This window comes from Hermetia illucens, chromosome 2, assembly GCF_905115235.1.
Source record: "Hermetia illucens chromosome 2, iHerIll2.2.curated.20191125, whole genome shotgun sequence".
In the NCBI taxonomy this organism is placed as follows: Eukaryota; Metazoa; Arthropoda; class Insecta; order Diptera; family Stratiomyidae; genus Hermetia; species Hermetia illucens.
In genome coordinates this window covers 186,084,692-186,101,755 of record NC_051850.1, presented here as the reverse complement: position 1 = coordinate 186,101,755, position 17,064 = coordinate 186,084,692, and the positions used below count along the sequence as shown (strand labels likewise).

General features: G+C 39.6%; 1 protein-coding gene across 6 annotated transcripts in view; it reads left to right on the top strand.

Moving 5' to 3' along the window:
• LOC119647411 (ecdysone-induced protein 74EF) overlaps positions 1 to 16,038 on the top strand; it is a 717,970-nt gene extending 701,932 nt beyond the window's left edge. For all 6 annotated transcript variants that reach the window (XM_038048293.1, XM_038048292.1, XM_038048289.1 and 3 more), the window contains one exon: positions 13,472 to 16,038. In XM_038048293.1, the coding sequence (XP_037904221.1) occupies positions 13,472 to 14,124 (653 nt within the window). In that variant the 3' untranslated portion in view covers positions 14,125 to 16,038. The remainder of the gene's footprint in view (positions 1 to 13,471) is intronic.
• The last annotated feature ends 1,026 nt before the right edge of the window (positions 16,039 to 17,064 follow it).

Sequence of the window (17,064 nt, the reverse complement as noted above, 5' to 3'; positions counted from 1 at the left end):
AGTAAAAACCTGAATGTCAAAACTACAGTTCGTCCTTAAAAAATGGTAAACGCGGTCCAAACATCAGTTCAACGATCACAACTCCGTGCCCTGGACGCGGTTATGGATGTCTCAATTTTCTAAGGAGTTAGCTTTCCTACATCGAGCCTAGTAAAAACCTGAATGTCAAATCTACAGTTCGTCCTTAAAAAATGGTAAACGCGGTCCAAACATCAGTTCAGCGATCACAACTCCGTGCCCTGGACACGGTCATGGATGTCTCAATTTTCTAAGGAGTTAGCTTTCCTACAGCGAGCCTAGTAAAAACCTGAATGTCAAAACTAGAGTTCGTCCTTAAAAAAAACTATCGTGGTTAACGCAGTGCCCATGCAGTTGTAAATTGTAAATTGTAAATTTTCTTCGTCAGATGTCCAGCTTAGCCCACAAACTAATGATAATATAATAACTTCCTGGGAAGCAAAGTCGAATTTTTAAGTTTGAGTAGCTGTGTAGGCAAGAGTGCCCTCTCTTTTAAAATGCAAATTGCTAGGAAGGAGTAGAAGACAGGGTCCTTGTATTTACTATACGTGCCTTAAAAATGCTTAATCCTTTCGACCAAGCTTTCCCTCCAAAAGGACGATGTTTTTCTGGCGAACCTAATGTAAGATTACTCGAAGACGACGACACCCTCACCGGGGATGCAACCTTATCAGGTTGACTTACTTAACATCACATCCAACTCGGGTCCTACGGCGCCGTTGAGCACATTCCGAGGCATGCTTCGACCATTGTTCAACCCCGAGCTGCTGCAACCGTCCGTTCAATTCTTTTAAGGATTTTGTTGATTTCTGAGCACACTCCATGGTCCAACAGCTTATATCGTCCAAGTGTAAACCGATGAACCGTCCTCGAGTTGAAAGACTACATAGAAGTCGTTGTGGCATGCATTAGTACCGCCCATTTATTGGTGGTTACACATTGGCAATATACAAAACTTGGAAAGAACAATATGTGCCCGTGTGCATTGCGTACACAAGAGCAACCCACCCACTCGAGCTGCCTCAAATTTAAAACGCGCTAAAGCTTGATTTATATTCATTGAACTAGATGAACCCGATGCATATAGCCTAATAGTTCCTTATCTAACGCGCCGACAGTTCCAACAGCCTTGTGTCGGGTTGCTGTAGGCCAATGCGTGAGACTTCAGGACTGTCTACCACGCCCACGGCCAGCAAGTCTAAGTGAATATAGTGTTTCCTTGTGCCACCCCATGAAGGTCTCCCTATGGCCATTTTGGTGTTGACTCAGCAGACAGTGTCACTACCCCCTCTCCCTCCTCGTCACCTTTGAGCACCAGCAATATACTTCAATCCATTTGAACCTACTTCGTATTCAATAAGAGGACAACTTCTTCCTGACTTTCGTCAAATCGTTTTGCGTGTGCCTGGGGCGCTTATTTTTTGATTGTAATTCAATTATTTCAGATATCTTAACAAAAAATCGAAAGGGGCATCAATCAAGTGAGCATACTGGCGACTACAGATCTTGACATTGGCCCTTGCATTGTGGGTATCCTGGCACCGTCCTGCTGATACCATGAAACTACATACCACCCATATCCATCCTCGAGTTTTGCTATGAAAAACATCTGAATCATGTGAACATAACGGTTAATAATCACCAAAACTACTTATCCGTTTCATCAAAAACGAAGGACCAATTATCGCAGTTCGCGACAGTGCGCACTAGACAGGAGGGCGAATGTGGAGGGTTGTCTAGGGTTGTAAGTGCTCCATAGGGAGCATATTCTGCTCATTTACACTTCTTAAAAATGAAAGTAAGGCTCGCCAGATGCCAAGAAGCACCTCAGTTGCATTTTTTGAAGTAATAAAATCATCTGGATTAAGTTGCTGTACCACAGCCAATTTATATGGATGAAGTTCTAGTTGTTCATCAAGAATTCGCTATTAAAAAAAGGTAGCCGGACATTTAGGGCCATCACAACAATGCACATTACATAGAAAATATTTTTGAGTGTTCTTGTTGTTTCTGGAGGTCCTCTTTTTTTCTCTACACATCATCAGTTTTCCTGAAGTGGCTCGTCCATGAAACAATTGACTCCCGCCCTGGAACTTGGCCAAATGGAGGGAGGAGAGGGGTCGATATTAAAATGGAAACGGAATGCACATTGTATATCGATGATTGAGCAACTTTTAGAAAAGTACATATAATTGACAAACGCCCGAACTTTTCTCCACTCCATGATGATGACCACACCACGCGGAACGAGACCTTTATGCAACGCACTCTCAAGTGTGCTATCCTCGAACCTTCGTTTCGAACCATCCACTTTAAATCAGTAAGCTCCTCGGACTTTTCCTGTATCCTCTGTTCTGGTAGCGAATAAAACGGATTACCCTCACAAATAAGTCCTCATATTCGGAGGCAAAATTTTCACAATCGTTAGTCAAGATCTTTTCTTTTATTTTCGCTAATTTTAATGCGAGGCCTCATAAAACGTCTACTTTTTACCTAAATTTAGGCCTAGACCAGATACCGGTTGTTGCGCCGTTGATGACGATGATTTTTACCTAATACATGCTAAGAGACTCGTTTTCACTGGCAAATTATTTTCACTAATTCTACTACGAAGTCTTCCAAAACGCTCACTTTTTACCTAATATGTGCTTAGTGACCATTGACTCGTTAGAATCGAAGCACGATTTTTATGCCTAATGCCCCCACTTTCCGTTTCCTATTTTGAGAGTTTTAGGTGTTGTATCTATTACTGCAGAACACAAACTATATTCAGGGCGTAAAATATGTTAGGATGACGCGATATGAAGCATTCATATTGATATAAATGTGAAGGTCGTAACTGGAACTTACATTCTCGATAGGTAAATGCAGGACAATTTCCCAGACTTTCCTTTTTTTGATTTTATCTAAAACTGCAGATTCGCTGATACTTTATCTATTTTTTTTAGGGTTACCTAAAATGTGATAGGCCCCGTTATCAAAAACTATTGGACCCAAAAATTAAAAAAAAAAATGTCCCCTTTTGCCCTGCACCTTATGCATCCATCAACCAAACTAAGCCAGAATCACAACCACATTGGGCACCAAAAACAACAAATTTGTCAATAAAATATTCGCAGTCAGCCGTTTGCGACCTACTCTAAGCTGCCAACCAAGTTCCCAATGCTACTTCGCTAGAAATCGTACGGTGGTGAAGAAATTTCAGAGCTTGTTTTTGAGGCCCAAGTTGATGTCAAAAATTTATTGACAAATCCAAGGAAGAATCACGCCCACATTGGGCGCCAAAAGCTAAAAGGTCGAAAGTACCCCTCTAGAGCTCGAAGGGGGTTTTTTTCAGCATCGTGCATCGTTTTTGAGGCCCTCTTTCATGTCAAAAATTCATTGACCAATCCAAGGAAGAATCACGCCCACATTGGGCGCCAAAAGCTAAAAGGTCGAAAGTGCCCCTCTAGAGCTCGAAGGGTTTTTTTTTCAGCATCGTGCATCGTTTTTGAGGCCCTCTTTCATGTCAAAAATTCATTGACCAATCCAAGGAAGAATCACGCCCACATTGGGCACCAAAAGTTAAAAGGTCAAAAGTGCCCTTCTGGAGCTCGAAGGGAGGTTTTTTCAGCATCTGTCCTACTTCCCAAACCTTGAGTCACCTTAAGGGGAATTTCTAGGTTACAAAAGGTTCGGAAAGTAGAACAGTTGCTGAAAAACTCCTCATTCGTGCTCTTTGGGGATGTTTTCAATGTTTTAGTTTTTGGCGCCCAATGTGGTCGTGATTCAAGCTTGGTTTGGTTTCGTCAATGGAATCTTTTTTACTCAAGCAGCTAAACTTACAGGAAGTAGTGGGGGTAAATAGAGGTTCTTTTTGATCGCCCTCGAGTATTTCGCAGTACATTAGACTTTCCCACTTCCAGACAAAGATCAATGACTCCTTGGTATGTGAATTTTTTTTTACTATCGGTTTTGGCTTGTCTTCTCGTGCTGCCTACTCCTTTCTTTGTTTTATGTTAATCCAAAGATACCATTTTTTGACCCCAATGACAATTCGGTGCATAGATTGCTTGTGGCAATGAGGTCAACCATGTAGGGCGTGAGGTTGGGCGTCAATTCGAAAGCGATTTTCTTCCTAATTCGATTTGAAGTGGTTAAATATAGCCATTTCCCCACTATCCATTTTTTCAACTAATTCTGAAGTTCCTTGGCGACGGTCTTCTTTCAAAGGTGATTTGATATACTCCAGGTCGAATTCCCTAGAAGGGCTAAAAGGAAGACACCACAAATGTCTACCGAATATCTGGACTTTTAAATCTAGACGGACCGACCCCGCAACCGAATGAGACAAAGACTACCCTCTGTGGCCTCTCGGGTGGATGATCAATCAAATGATTATCTCCTTGTCTAGAGCTCCCTGTTTTCAATTGGAAGCCTCTCCGGGCTCACTTTTCACACCCCATTTAGACATGGAAAGAATTTTTGGATGATGCCCACCGATTGTGCTCGGAATAAGAAATTTGATTAAACTTTTTTTAAATAGGAAGTCGAGCCAATTTACCTTCACTACAAAGTAGAAGAACGACCCAACCCATGCCTTCAACTGTCCTAAATTCCGAAAATATCTTAAATTTCGAAATCAAACTAAAAACTACGCCAACTGCTAAATTTAAATTGATGTTCCCTTTTTGACATCATCCGTTCCCAATTTTCTCCTATTAATAAATTTAATATAAACAACAATCATCATTATGAAATTATTTATTTTTTTTTTTTACATTTCCCACGTAAACGACAACGTAACGTCTGCATCTTGTCTTCATACAGAAAATGCACCGAGAAATGCATTCACTAGCGGGAAAAACGCTAAATTTATTTATACATTCATGCATATCGTTGTCGGACTAGAACAGCTAGCCAGAAACTGCTAAGCAACAGCATGAAGGGCGTATGATTGCATTGACCTCTTTTTCTAATTAAGTGACTTTCTCTCTGCCACATTGCTAATATTAAAGCTGGGAACCGCACAATTAATCTGCACTGTACGCCGCCCGCTATGCATCTGCAAGATGCACTCTGAAAACTTCGCTGTATATTGTGATATCGTTGTTGAAAATGCACATAAAACTCAATTGGAAACCCCTTACACACATTACGCTGTTCATGGAAAATAGTATAAAGGAAAATTGCAAGTGAAGAGCCGATCGCCAGAGGAAATGCAACAACACAAGCGTGCACGGGTTGTTGTTGCATCGTGCAATGCAGCAGCGCTATACAATGCGAAATTTGCATGCTAACACAATTGTGCAGTTGGTCACCCCCCTCTACTGTCGCTGGGGCGGCTCTCTCCTTTTTTCTCCGCTGTTTCACCCAGTGTGATGTTAAACTTGGCACCAATAAATGCACACAAACAATTTAATTATTATGCATTTTGCTTGATAGTTTGCATTTAGTGCAATATTGATGCAAAAGATACTTTTTGAGGAGCTTAAAAGTTCTGGGGGCTAGGCCAATGAAGAAAACTTGTATTTATGAAAATGCTTAGTGTGTTTACTGGTCCCTAAGCGCATTTAAACTTATGCAGGAAATGCAGATATTTATGCAACTAGGTGGGTTCACAACATCCGGATTGTATGGCAACCGACGTCCCAGCATCATACTCACGTTGGACTTGGTCATGGGGTGTTGCAATTAAGTCACGATTTTTTCAATCGGAATTATAAGTCTGAGCAAATATTGGATTCTATGCATTACCTCACCAGGTAAATGCTGGGCGATGATTACGAAAGTATTGCACTTTTTCAGAGCAGCCGTCTTTGTGCGAAAATCGGCAGAGACAGACAGCTTCCAAGGAGGAAGACCCCCCAGCCCTCCTTCAATAGACTATCGAATTTTGTCATGACAATGCAGGCCACAATAGGACTCCAGTACTAAGTCGCTAACCCCAGACTCTGCAATCCAGCGAGATAGTTGGGGATATATTTGTGACCAGGTATCATGTCATTTGCAGACCTGTAGTCCAGATTCTTGATGTCAATGGTTGCGCCAAGATATTCAGATGCTTCTTGTCGAGTGTCTGTAAACCACTACTCTATTATGCCCGAATGGCCCAGTTGTTAAAGCACTAGACTTTCACTGCGGAAAGTCTAAACCACGACTTTCCTCAGTTTGCAACAATTTAAAATCCTCACTGGATCACTGGATCACTCCGTCAGGCCTTCCGGGCTCGATCCAGGTCCTGAAGCATATTTTCTATTGTAGCTATTGTGGCGACAATTTGCTCTAGTTTAAGCACGAAGTTCCGGGGCCCGATATCTATTGAAGTTTCAAGGCATCAATTGACTGGTTTCTATCTTCTATGTTAGGCGGTAATTTAGCTCTACTGGAACCATTCCTCAATAAACGGGGTCAGTGAGTGAATTCTGTGGTCATTTTTGGCGTTACCTCTTTGTTGTTCCAACTTGTACCATTGTTTCAAAGTGGCTTTGAAGGGGAGCCCGCAAATACTGCAAACGAACTTGACTTTCTTCCCTCGTAAATTTAGTACGCCGTGTTCCTGCAATGGCACACACCGCCACATCCGATGTTGTCCTAAATGTCTTTTGTAATTCATCTAAATTTTCAACCCATCCTTCACCGGTTTGCAGCATTACCCACTATTATTTTGGATATTTTTTGGATTTTCGCACTATCTCTGCAATAAGCGGCCTTTGACTATAATTTGGCCCCGGTATTAGGGATCATTCTTGCCAGAGATGAGTTGGGGTTGACTTCGCGGTCTCTTGTGGTTTATATTCCAATCGCCCTTGCAGTGTAGCTCCCATCGATCCTTACTCTCAGTTGTCAACTGTTCAATTCTGGGATGATCTTCTGATCATCATGCATGACCACAATATATCTCCAGCGATTGGTGATAGTTGACACCTCCTTTAATTCTTTCAGCCCGTTGTACGTCTCTACGAAAGAAACCTCCATAAGAAATAACTTTCGAATAACGCCTCTAATTGGAAAAAGGAGGAGAGTTTTTTATACATGTCCAGATATCTAGCGCTTTCACTGAGCAAAATTTGGAAACTCCGTAATCACAGTCAAACCACGATCATGCTTTTATTTCGATAGATCACCAACGAGCTTGATGAAAGGGACTAGCCTCTTGTATACTACCTTCTTCAAAATCTCTCCATTAGTGGCTGAAAAATAGACCTGACAATATAATGAAGGCAAACTGAATAGTTTTTGGGATTTTAAAGGAGGCGGAAGAGTGGAAACAACATCCCCGCTAGATACAATTCAAAAGTGCTTCCGAACCACCGACCGACCTTACCTTAGCGGACAATTTGGGAGCTTTGCTTGTAATTCCATCGTTTTTTCAGTCTTTATTGAGCTCACTACGTTCTCAAATCGCCAGTTATTTCTCTTCCTTACCAAGCGGATCGGAAAAACCCCGTGCTGATGTGTTAGCTGAAGTATGTCCTGCCGCTACTACCAAATATGCTTTTGATCCTTGCCTTACCAAACCCAACAGTTTGTCTTTCGCAAAGACTTCTCGTTGAACCTATTTAATTTCATCATCAAATCTTCTATGATCACTCACGTTTGTCAATTTCAAGTTCAGTTTCTCCTTTCGAAGCTTGTCTCCTTTCTGAAAAATAATTATTATTTCATCAAAGCCGATGGTAAACGACCAAAATCCCGGCCGAAACAATGGTGGCTTGATACGCTGGATGGGAAAATCAAAGTCTCGAGATTACATCCAGATCAGGCATTTGACAGGGTCAAATGTCGAGGCTGATCACGACGAGCCAACCCTGCTTGTGAACGGGACAAAGGCTGAAGAAAAGGAAGATTCTTTGTCCATTGTTGCAATCGAGAAATTACAGACTTTCGTGGTCATTCTAGTCGTCCCAGCCTTCTTCGGTAAAGACGTTTTTTTTCGCTTTAGCAACATGATGAAATCCTAAGGGCTCTGCGATACTATCTGGGCTTGTACGTTTCTTTTGACACCTTAAATAGTGTTTTTTGGGAGGAAAATATGACTGATGACATTTGCTGGTTGATTCCTCCCCTTCAGTTTTGTAGACCGCTTCATAAGATACATATGTACACCCAACCTCGACCAGCTTTCTCAGCTTCAGGTTTCATCAGTCTCTGCAACCTAAGGACAAGCAGTAGAAGTCGGTTTAAGCCGGCTGTACATCTCTTATGAAAAAGAAGGGCGAGTTGTCAATATGACAACTAACATAATTCGAAGCTGTAAAAAAAGGCAGTTGAAAAGGACTCGAAAACGTCGACAGTGCTTCTCAAGAGCCCGAATGGGGGGGGGGGGGAACCTTGTGAACCTTGTGTAGCCTTGAGGGGCATTTCAGGGTTACACAAGGTTCGGGAAGTAGGACAGATGTTGAAAAACTTGCCAATCGAGCTCTTGAAGGGCGTTTTCGTAGTTTCAGTTTTTGGCGCCCAATGTGGTCGTGATTCTAGCTTAGTTTGGTTTCGCCGTAATTGTAAAGTAAATGAAAAAATTATATCAACTCCGTGGTTGTCCGGCCTAGAAAGCGAACTGGCGGCTTCCGGAGGTCATAGTACCCAAGTTACCATAGAGTTTCCACTACGATAAACTCCCTCAAATTATGATCATACCATAAAAGTCCACTTGTTGTGGGTTCGAATGCCGGTTGTCATGGATGTTTGTGTTCATCTTTGTGCTTGTCCCGCCCCCAGGTTATCACTTGAAAAGAATTAAGTGTGATGGTAGTGGCTCTGAAACAAAGCTTATCTTAAATTAAAAGTAGCAAAAAAACGATAACGACGAAGATGTCCTTACATTGCGCAAAGAGGTATTGTGAGTCCAGAAATCTATGTAATGTACTACAAAGTTCATGCACGCATTACAAAGTTCATCCTGATACGCATTTTCTTCTGATAATTCCGAACAAAATTTCAATTACTCATCTAACCAAAAATATTTGAGATTCTCTAAGGCTCAAAATCTTCAATTCGCCAACACGACATTCGTGCAAATAATCTAGTGATAACCCTAACCTGTGAGAGCAAAATTTTGCGGAAGAAAAAATCTATTCGTTTCCTAATTTGTCTAATAACAAAAAAATAAAGTGTCATTCAAATGTCTGTCATGTCTAATCATATCTAAAGGTAGCACCAACACATTTTCCATCTAAATTTCATTCGCATTATCAGTTCTAGAATATTTTTAGAATTTTTATTTTGAATTTATTTATTTTTTTTGTTTTTTTTTAATGATAAGATTTTGCGTTCATTTTTATTTTTCGCATTTTGTGCAATTGGAATTTATTCGCGGGAGTGACGTGTTTATATGCAAATTTCTAGCAAGACAACAAATGGCTAGACATCAAGAAAAATCTATTTGCATTTTTAGAGAAGCTAAATCCATAAATTATTCAAGTAAGGTACGATCTTGGAAAGGAGCGAATAAAAAAAAAAACGAGGATAAGTCGAAACAGGAAAGATAAAATACATTTGCAGAATGATGGATATTTGTGGCTTGATCGATGGCGGTATTTACTAGCGAGTCACCTGCTGACGTAGAATAGATTCAGGAATATATCTGAAGAGTTCCGGACGCAATCAGCCATGCAATTTATTCCGAGATACTGCGCGCGCATCGTAAGACCATTTTCTGATTTTCACTCTCTCTCGTGCTGATAATGAGGGTGCATACATTGGCGGTAGTCCGAGATCAGAGAAGTCGCGTTCTACACATATGCAACGTTGTGCATCAAACAGTGCTGTTTGCATCCATTCTCTGGTCTCGGTATGTTTGCACATCCTATCGCACACTGGTATGGCGGATTCTGGGTTATTTTTTCACTGTGCCGACCCTCCTGACTCTTCTGTTTGTTTATATTCTTCCGAACCGCCCGTTTTGATATATTCTTATATGCATACGGGTGTAGACGATGCACAGGTTTTTCTTATGTAAAGCGTATGAGTTGCGTTTGCATTGGTTGTATAATGCGGCCGTGCTAGAAGTTTTGTTAGTAGAATTACACCATCGTGGTGACCTTCTACCGAACGATCACCCTAGAAATCCACTGACACCAACTAATAGCGTTGTCGTTTTCAATGTGGATGCAATCTATTTTTTTTTTTTTCCTCCATAATTTCTGTTGCTGCTGCTGCTGCTGTGGGTTTGATGCTATAAGTGTGGTTGTTGCTTCTGATGCGGCTCTGGTTGTTGCTGTGGCGGCTCTTTTTGCAACATTTTTTTCTGCATTTTTTTCGCATTTCTGTGTTTTTGCGGAGAATTTTATTTTTAAATCAATGCGGTGGCTTGCAACCAGTGAGCAAGCGCAGAGTTCCTGCATGACTTGTGTTGCTTCCTTCTTTAAGATTTTTTAAATTTCTACTAAGTTGAGCTCTTCATACCTAGCATTCGCTGCACTTCCTTTAGATGAAAACCTGTTTAGAATTTTTATTCGTTATTTACATCAGCTGCTAGCATGTCTTGGTTGTTTAAATATTTTCAACGCATTTTCAGAATTATCAGCCCAGGGTGAAAATTATTGTTCCGGGCCTCCAAGGAAACTCAGGCCCCGGAGGAATCTCTCCTTTTCACCCCTCTTGAGAGGGCCGACATTTGCTTGACTCAATATACTTCCTTAGTTTTAGTCATTTTGACTCAAACTTCAAGTAACAACTACCCACGTTGGGCGCTAAAATTGAATTTCGTAAATATAGCCGATTTTGGACTAAATTAATTATGAAGAACGACGAAACTGGATTCCCTTGAAGCCCTTAAAAAACAGCTTAGGAGGGGAGGAAATGGTGGACAAAAATGATTATGCGAAAAAACTAGACCCAGGATGAGAATGGTGTGCCCATATTATCCCTTTATTCATTGAAAATACTGTTCCAGGCCTCCAGGGAAACTCATGCCCGCAAGAACCCCTCCTTTTAACCCCTTCCCCTCCCGTCCTCCTTTTTCCTCTTGTCAGACCCCACATTTGCTTGACTCAATATATTGCCTTAGTTCCAGTCATTTTGACTCAAACTTCAATTACCAACTACCCACGCTGGGCGCCAAAATTGAATTTCAGAAATATCAACGATTTTGGACTAAATGTTAGTATTGATGCTGAAGAACGGCGAAACTGGATGCTCTGGCTACAATCAAAAATCATTTGCATGAGGCCAATACGAGGCTTTAAAAATGTGACGGAGGAGGGAGGAAATAATTCACGAAATATATTATGCGGAAAAACTAAACCCTGGATGAAAATATGGTGCGCCCATATTATCCCTTTTTTCAAGGAAACTCAGACCCCGGAGGAATCTCTCCCCTCCCACATCTCTTGTCTGGCTCAATATATCGCCTTGGTTCCAGTAATTTTGTTATTTTGCCTCAAACTTCAAGTACCAACTACCCACGTTGGGCGCTAAAATTGAATTTCAGAAACATCGCTGATTTTGGACTAAATGTTAGTATTAATGCCGAAGAACGGCGGAACTGGATTCTCTGGGTACAGCCAAATATTGTTTGCGTGAGCCCAATGCGAGTCCTTAAAAATACAGCGGGGAAGGGGAAAAAATGATAGATGGAAATTATTATGCGGAAAAACTAGACCCTGGGTGAACATGGCGGGCCCTTATTATATCCCTTTTTTCATTGAAATTACTATTCGGGCCTTAAGGAAACTCCGGCCTCGGAGGAATCTCTCCTTTTCGCCCCCTCACCTCCCCCCCCCCCCTTTCCATCTCTTGTCAGGCTCAATTTTATTGCCTTGCTTCCAGTCATTTTGCCTCAAACTTCAAGTAACCACTACCCACGTTGGGTGCTAAAATTGAATTTCAGAAACATCACTAATGTTGGACTAAATGTTGGTATTAATGCTGAAGAACGGCGAAACTGGATTCCCTGAGTACAATCAAATATCCTTTGCATGAACCCAATACGACACCTTAAAAATGTGGCCGGGGAGGGAAGGAAATGATGGATGAGAATTATTATGCGGCAAAACTAGGCCCAGAGGACAATGGTGTCCCCATATTATCTCTTTTTCATTGAAACTACTGTTCCGGGCTTTAAGGAAACTCAGACCCCAGAGGAGTCTCTCCTTTTGACGCCCCCCCCCCCTTTCCCTATTCTCGTCTGGCTCAATATATTGCCTTAGTTTCAGTAATTTTGCTTCTAATTCCAGTATCAACTACCCACGTTGGGCGCTAAAACTGAATTTCTGAAATAGTATTAATGCTAAAGAACGGCGAAACTGAATTCTCTGGGTACAATCAAATATAATTTGCGTGAGCCGCGGCGGGGGAGGGGAGAAAGTGATGGATGAAAATTATTATGCGGAAGAGCTAGACCCTGGGTGAACATGACGTGCCCTTATTATATCCCTTTTTTCATTGAAATTACTATTAGGGCTTTAAGGAAACTCAGGCCTCGAAGGAATCTCTCCTTTTCACCCCCTCCCCTTTCCATCTCTTGTCAGGCTCAATTTTTTGCCTTAATTCCAGTCATTTGACCATTTTGCCTCAAACGTCATTTAACTACTACCCACGTTGGGCGCCAAAATTGAATTTCAGAAATATCACCGATTTTGGACTACGTATTAATACTAATGATGGTTTTTCGGAAAACATAAGGTGTTACATCGAAGTATTGGCGGTTTCTCAAGTAAAGGAATCGGAAATGAGCAGTTTTGCATCTGAAATTTCCCCTAATATTCTCGAGAGTCTCAAAATCCTATCATAAAATATACAATGCCCATCTTCCCCCGCCTCTTCCTACCGTCAAAATTCACACACAATTCCTCCCAAAATAGACAAGACCCACAAATCCACATATTTTTTTTTTGTCTAAATATAATTTCGCCCCAAAAGAAAACATTGTTATAACATGGTAAAAACATTACTGATAGCCACCGTTGCTACTCTTTATCAAAACTGTCCACCAAAATTACATTTTTAAGGTTCATCGCAAACGCATCTTGTGATAAGGGCGCCAATTTCATGAAAACATGAACACGCAATACTTGACACAGTAGAAACACCTTTTTTTCCGGAATTGTTTTTTCTTTTAAAAAGAGAATTGCATGCGAAAAACCACGCAGACGATAAGAATATCAGGCAGAGTTCGAAAACAAAAAAAAAAAATGAAGAAAATCATTGCAAATTTTCAGTAGATTTATGAGACACAAAAGAGAAAATTGCGCACGTCATTGACAATATGTAGGCTGATAGCTGCTGGGGTCGAATGAATGCTAATCTTGTGCGCTTTTATATGCATTAGAGAGTCCCCCCGTGCAGTTGTCGTTGCGCATGTCTTATCTCAAATGGCGGACATATTCGCATATCATCTCCCCGGGTGAAGTCAATGAATTACCTTGAAAAATGTTATTCTTATCTCAGCCATTTTTATTTTATTTCTATTTACGTGCATCAAGTCTGGTCACATGAATGTTCTAATTTCCTGTTTTTTTTTCCATTACAGTGACGGACAGCTATTACCTGCACTCGATGAGTGGAGCCGGCGGCGGTGGAGGAGGAGGTGGTGGTGGAGGGTACGGAACTTCACCTCATTTTCCTGCTCCATCTCCACCACGTTCCAATGGTCAAACTCACCACGCGCTCCACCACCATCATCATCACCATCATTTAACGAACGGCAATGGTCCCGTTGGCTCAGCAACGGGCCTTCATCCTCAAAGTGTAATTCAGGCAGCTACGTCTAGTGTCAATGATGATCTCTCCTATATGCTAGAACTCGGTTTCCCGCCCAGGAAACTAAAGAAGCCACGCAAGCCAAAAATGGAGATGGGCATGAAGAGGAAAAGTCGCGAAGGATCAACAACATACCTGTGGGAATTCCTGCTGAAGCTGTTACAGGATCGTGAATATTGTCCACGGTATATCAAGTGGACGAATCGAGAGAAAGGTGTATTCAAACTGGTCGACTCGAAAGCGGTCTCGAAATTGTGGGGTATGCATAAAAACAAACCCGACATGAACTACGAGACAATGGGACGTGCCCTGCGGTATTACTACCAACGAGGTATCCTTGCGAAAGTCGATGGTCAACGATTGGTCTATCAATTTGTCGATGTTCCCAAAGATATTGTTGAAATCGATTGCACCGGCGCGTAGATTTCAGGCATTTTTGTGCACCGTTACGACTTTTCTTATATTATATCTCTATTGTACAAAATAAACAACAAGGATCAATAATTCAGTACACATGTCCGCTTCAATAGATTGTTATATTCAAACTAACACTACGAAAACCATTGAAAAGCAAGATTTAAATACCAACGCAAATACAAACGCTGTACATTATTGAAAATTGTAAAAAGTGAGAAAAACATTACTTAGTTTAAATTTTAAACTAGTTTATTAGCTATAAATTGATCTAATTTATTTTTAAAACAACTGGTTCGGTAGAAGAAAAAAAAATCTAAAATGAGGGAAAGCGACAGGAATAGTTATTTGGATTGATAATAAATTCATAAAGCGCCGTCGTCTGGACTAAACCACTTCAGACTCATGCACATTCAATTAGCAACTTTGTACATTTTCAAAGACCACCAACTAAGTACCACTGCCCATTTTTTTATATTATGTAGAGAATTTGTTATGCTTTTTCTATCTATTCTTCTCCTAGATATAATTAATATCTGTGGTCTGTATTCTGAATATAATTTTTTTGTTTTTTTCACTCCTTTATCCTTTCCTCGCCACCCATCCTGATCTGAATGCAATCTCTCTCTTCTCGAAAAAAAGAAGAATTACTACTTATTACAGTTATTGTAAATTGATATTTCTCCTAAGATCTTGGATGCAATGGATTCACTTTTGCATTTTGTATATTTGTTATATTCTTGTTTAATTTTATTATTCATAATTTAAGATTCACTTAGCCCTACGGACATATTATTTTAATTTGTAATAATTTTTCTTGGAGGTTAGCTTTTAACTAAATTTCAACGTGTATGGTTTACATGTACACCTGCGTACTTTTTTTACATGCATCTATATAAATATAAAAGATAGTTCTGTAAATCTAATTTCCTTGTTTTTGCTTCTAAAGTTCAGCAAATGAAAGTCTACCTGTACAGTTAAAAATTCAACTTAACCATGGAACAAGAATAGCAAAAAGGATGAAAATAATTAAATGATAAATATTAATAGAATCCAGTAGGAAGTAAGTTTGTTTCTACGTTTATAATTTCTCCCTAATGTTCAATTTTTTTCTTGTTTATATTAGTTTGTATTGTACATTATTCTATAATTTAAGTGATATTTTACGGCGATAAATCAATATACAAATTAGAAAAAAAACTACAAAATAGACAAAAGTCTTAGTTAATATTCTTCTCTGAATATCATTCGTCTATCCTATTTAGTCCTGTTTCATTTCTTTTTTCTGTAATCGACACAATTTCCTTTGGAATAAATGTTTTTCAACCCATTCAACAGTCGGTTAAGATATTTAAAAAGAAATAAACAAAAAAGTACAATATCCAAATGGATTTTAAGGGAAACTCATGACTCGTGATAATTTCCAATTGTCGGAAAAGTCAGAGTATTTTCACTTTGATATTTGTAAAAATCTATTTATTTAAAAAATTTATTGATTTTATTCCCGAATGTTATCCTCTAACCTACATTATGGACGGGATTTATCTTTTAAATATTCTATACAAATTTCGATACTGAAACGAAATTCAAATTCAAGTCTAAAATGTCGATAACTGCCTTTAGTTTAGGAATTTTTTTTTAGAATGATTTAGGAAATGTGCGTTTTTGGCATACGCTATCTAAAATACTTTTTATGATCTAGTTACTTATAAAACAAACAAAAAAACTGAGAATGGAGAAAAAAACTTCAAAAATCAATCTGTCTGTATCTCTTAACTTAACTTACTTTAGTGTCGATATTAAATTGATTGTGTTTATATTATTTTTATTATTATATTATTATTTGTTTAAGACAAATTTTTAAAAAAGAAGAAAGAAATAATTTTATTATTTTTTTTGTTGATTAAAGAAATTTAATTTTAAAAAGAATCGATTTTGTTTTTATTTATTTCTCTTGATTTGCAGATAAAAGGGGCCAAGTTAGTTTCACTTTAGTTTTTGGTTTTATTTGGACGAAATGTTAAAAAAAATTGTTTTCTACAAACACTCCGTTGATCAATTTTGGATTATTTTACTATTATAGCTTTAAATTATCGTCATATCTTCTCGATGTGTCTACAAATATGGTGTCTGTCAAAAACATCCCCCTCTTTTATGACATGAAAATTATAGTTAATGCTAATTCTCCGGTAAAAATTGTTAATACGGAGTGAGTGGTTACCATGGAGAAGTCCAGATGCCGGAGGTGAAAAATTGTCCGCGACCACGGTGAGGGGACCTTCTTGGAAAAGGATTTACCTGACCTATGCTGCTGAAAATTGCTCCAGGACCAGTTTGTTGAGAAACAAAGGGCTGGCACTACTAAACTTATCTTTCCCAAAACCACCCCTCAGAAGTTTTCAAAATAACCCCTGTTTATGAAAACCCTTTGTATAGTGTAGTAACGAAGTACCAGAGAGAAACTAGTAAACTTTTGATAGTGCTCAAAGAAACAGCAATCAGATTTGATGATAAGGAGCCTCAGTAGGCTTCTCTTTTTCTGTGAGAGATATAACAATGTCCTCATCACTTGGGATTTAAATGTTACATCCCCAAAAATCGTGGAAACTACCTCAGTGATGACAAAGGGATAAGTTTGGAGACAGCTGTCCTCAACTCCTCTTTTAATTTTATAAATAATGGGCCGTCCATTTATTTCAACCCACCGTCTATACTTAACCAATTGGGTTAGGTTTCAGATATTACTCTTGTTAGTTGCGCTAACCACTGTTCGCAGTGGAATGCAATATCCAACAGCCACCACACCCCCCTTTGCATCTCTACTCATGTGCTCAATGCACTTCCAAAATTTAAAATTAATACCAATAGGTTAGAGGTTCAGATCAGCAATATAATCCCACAAGCAGATAACCCGAGCGACGACGTGGACCAACCTGACTGTGACGAAGC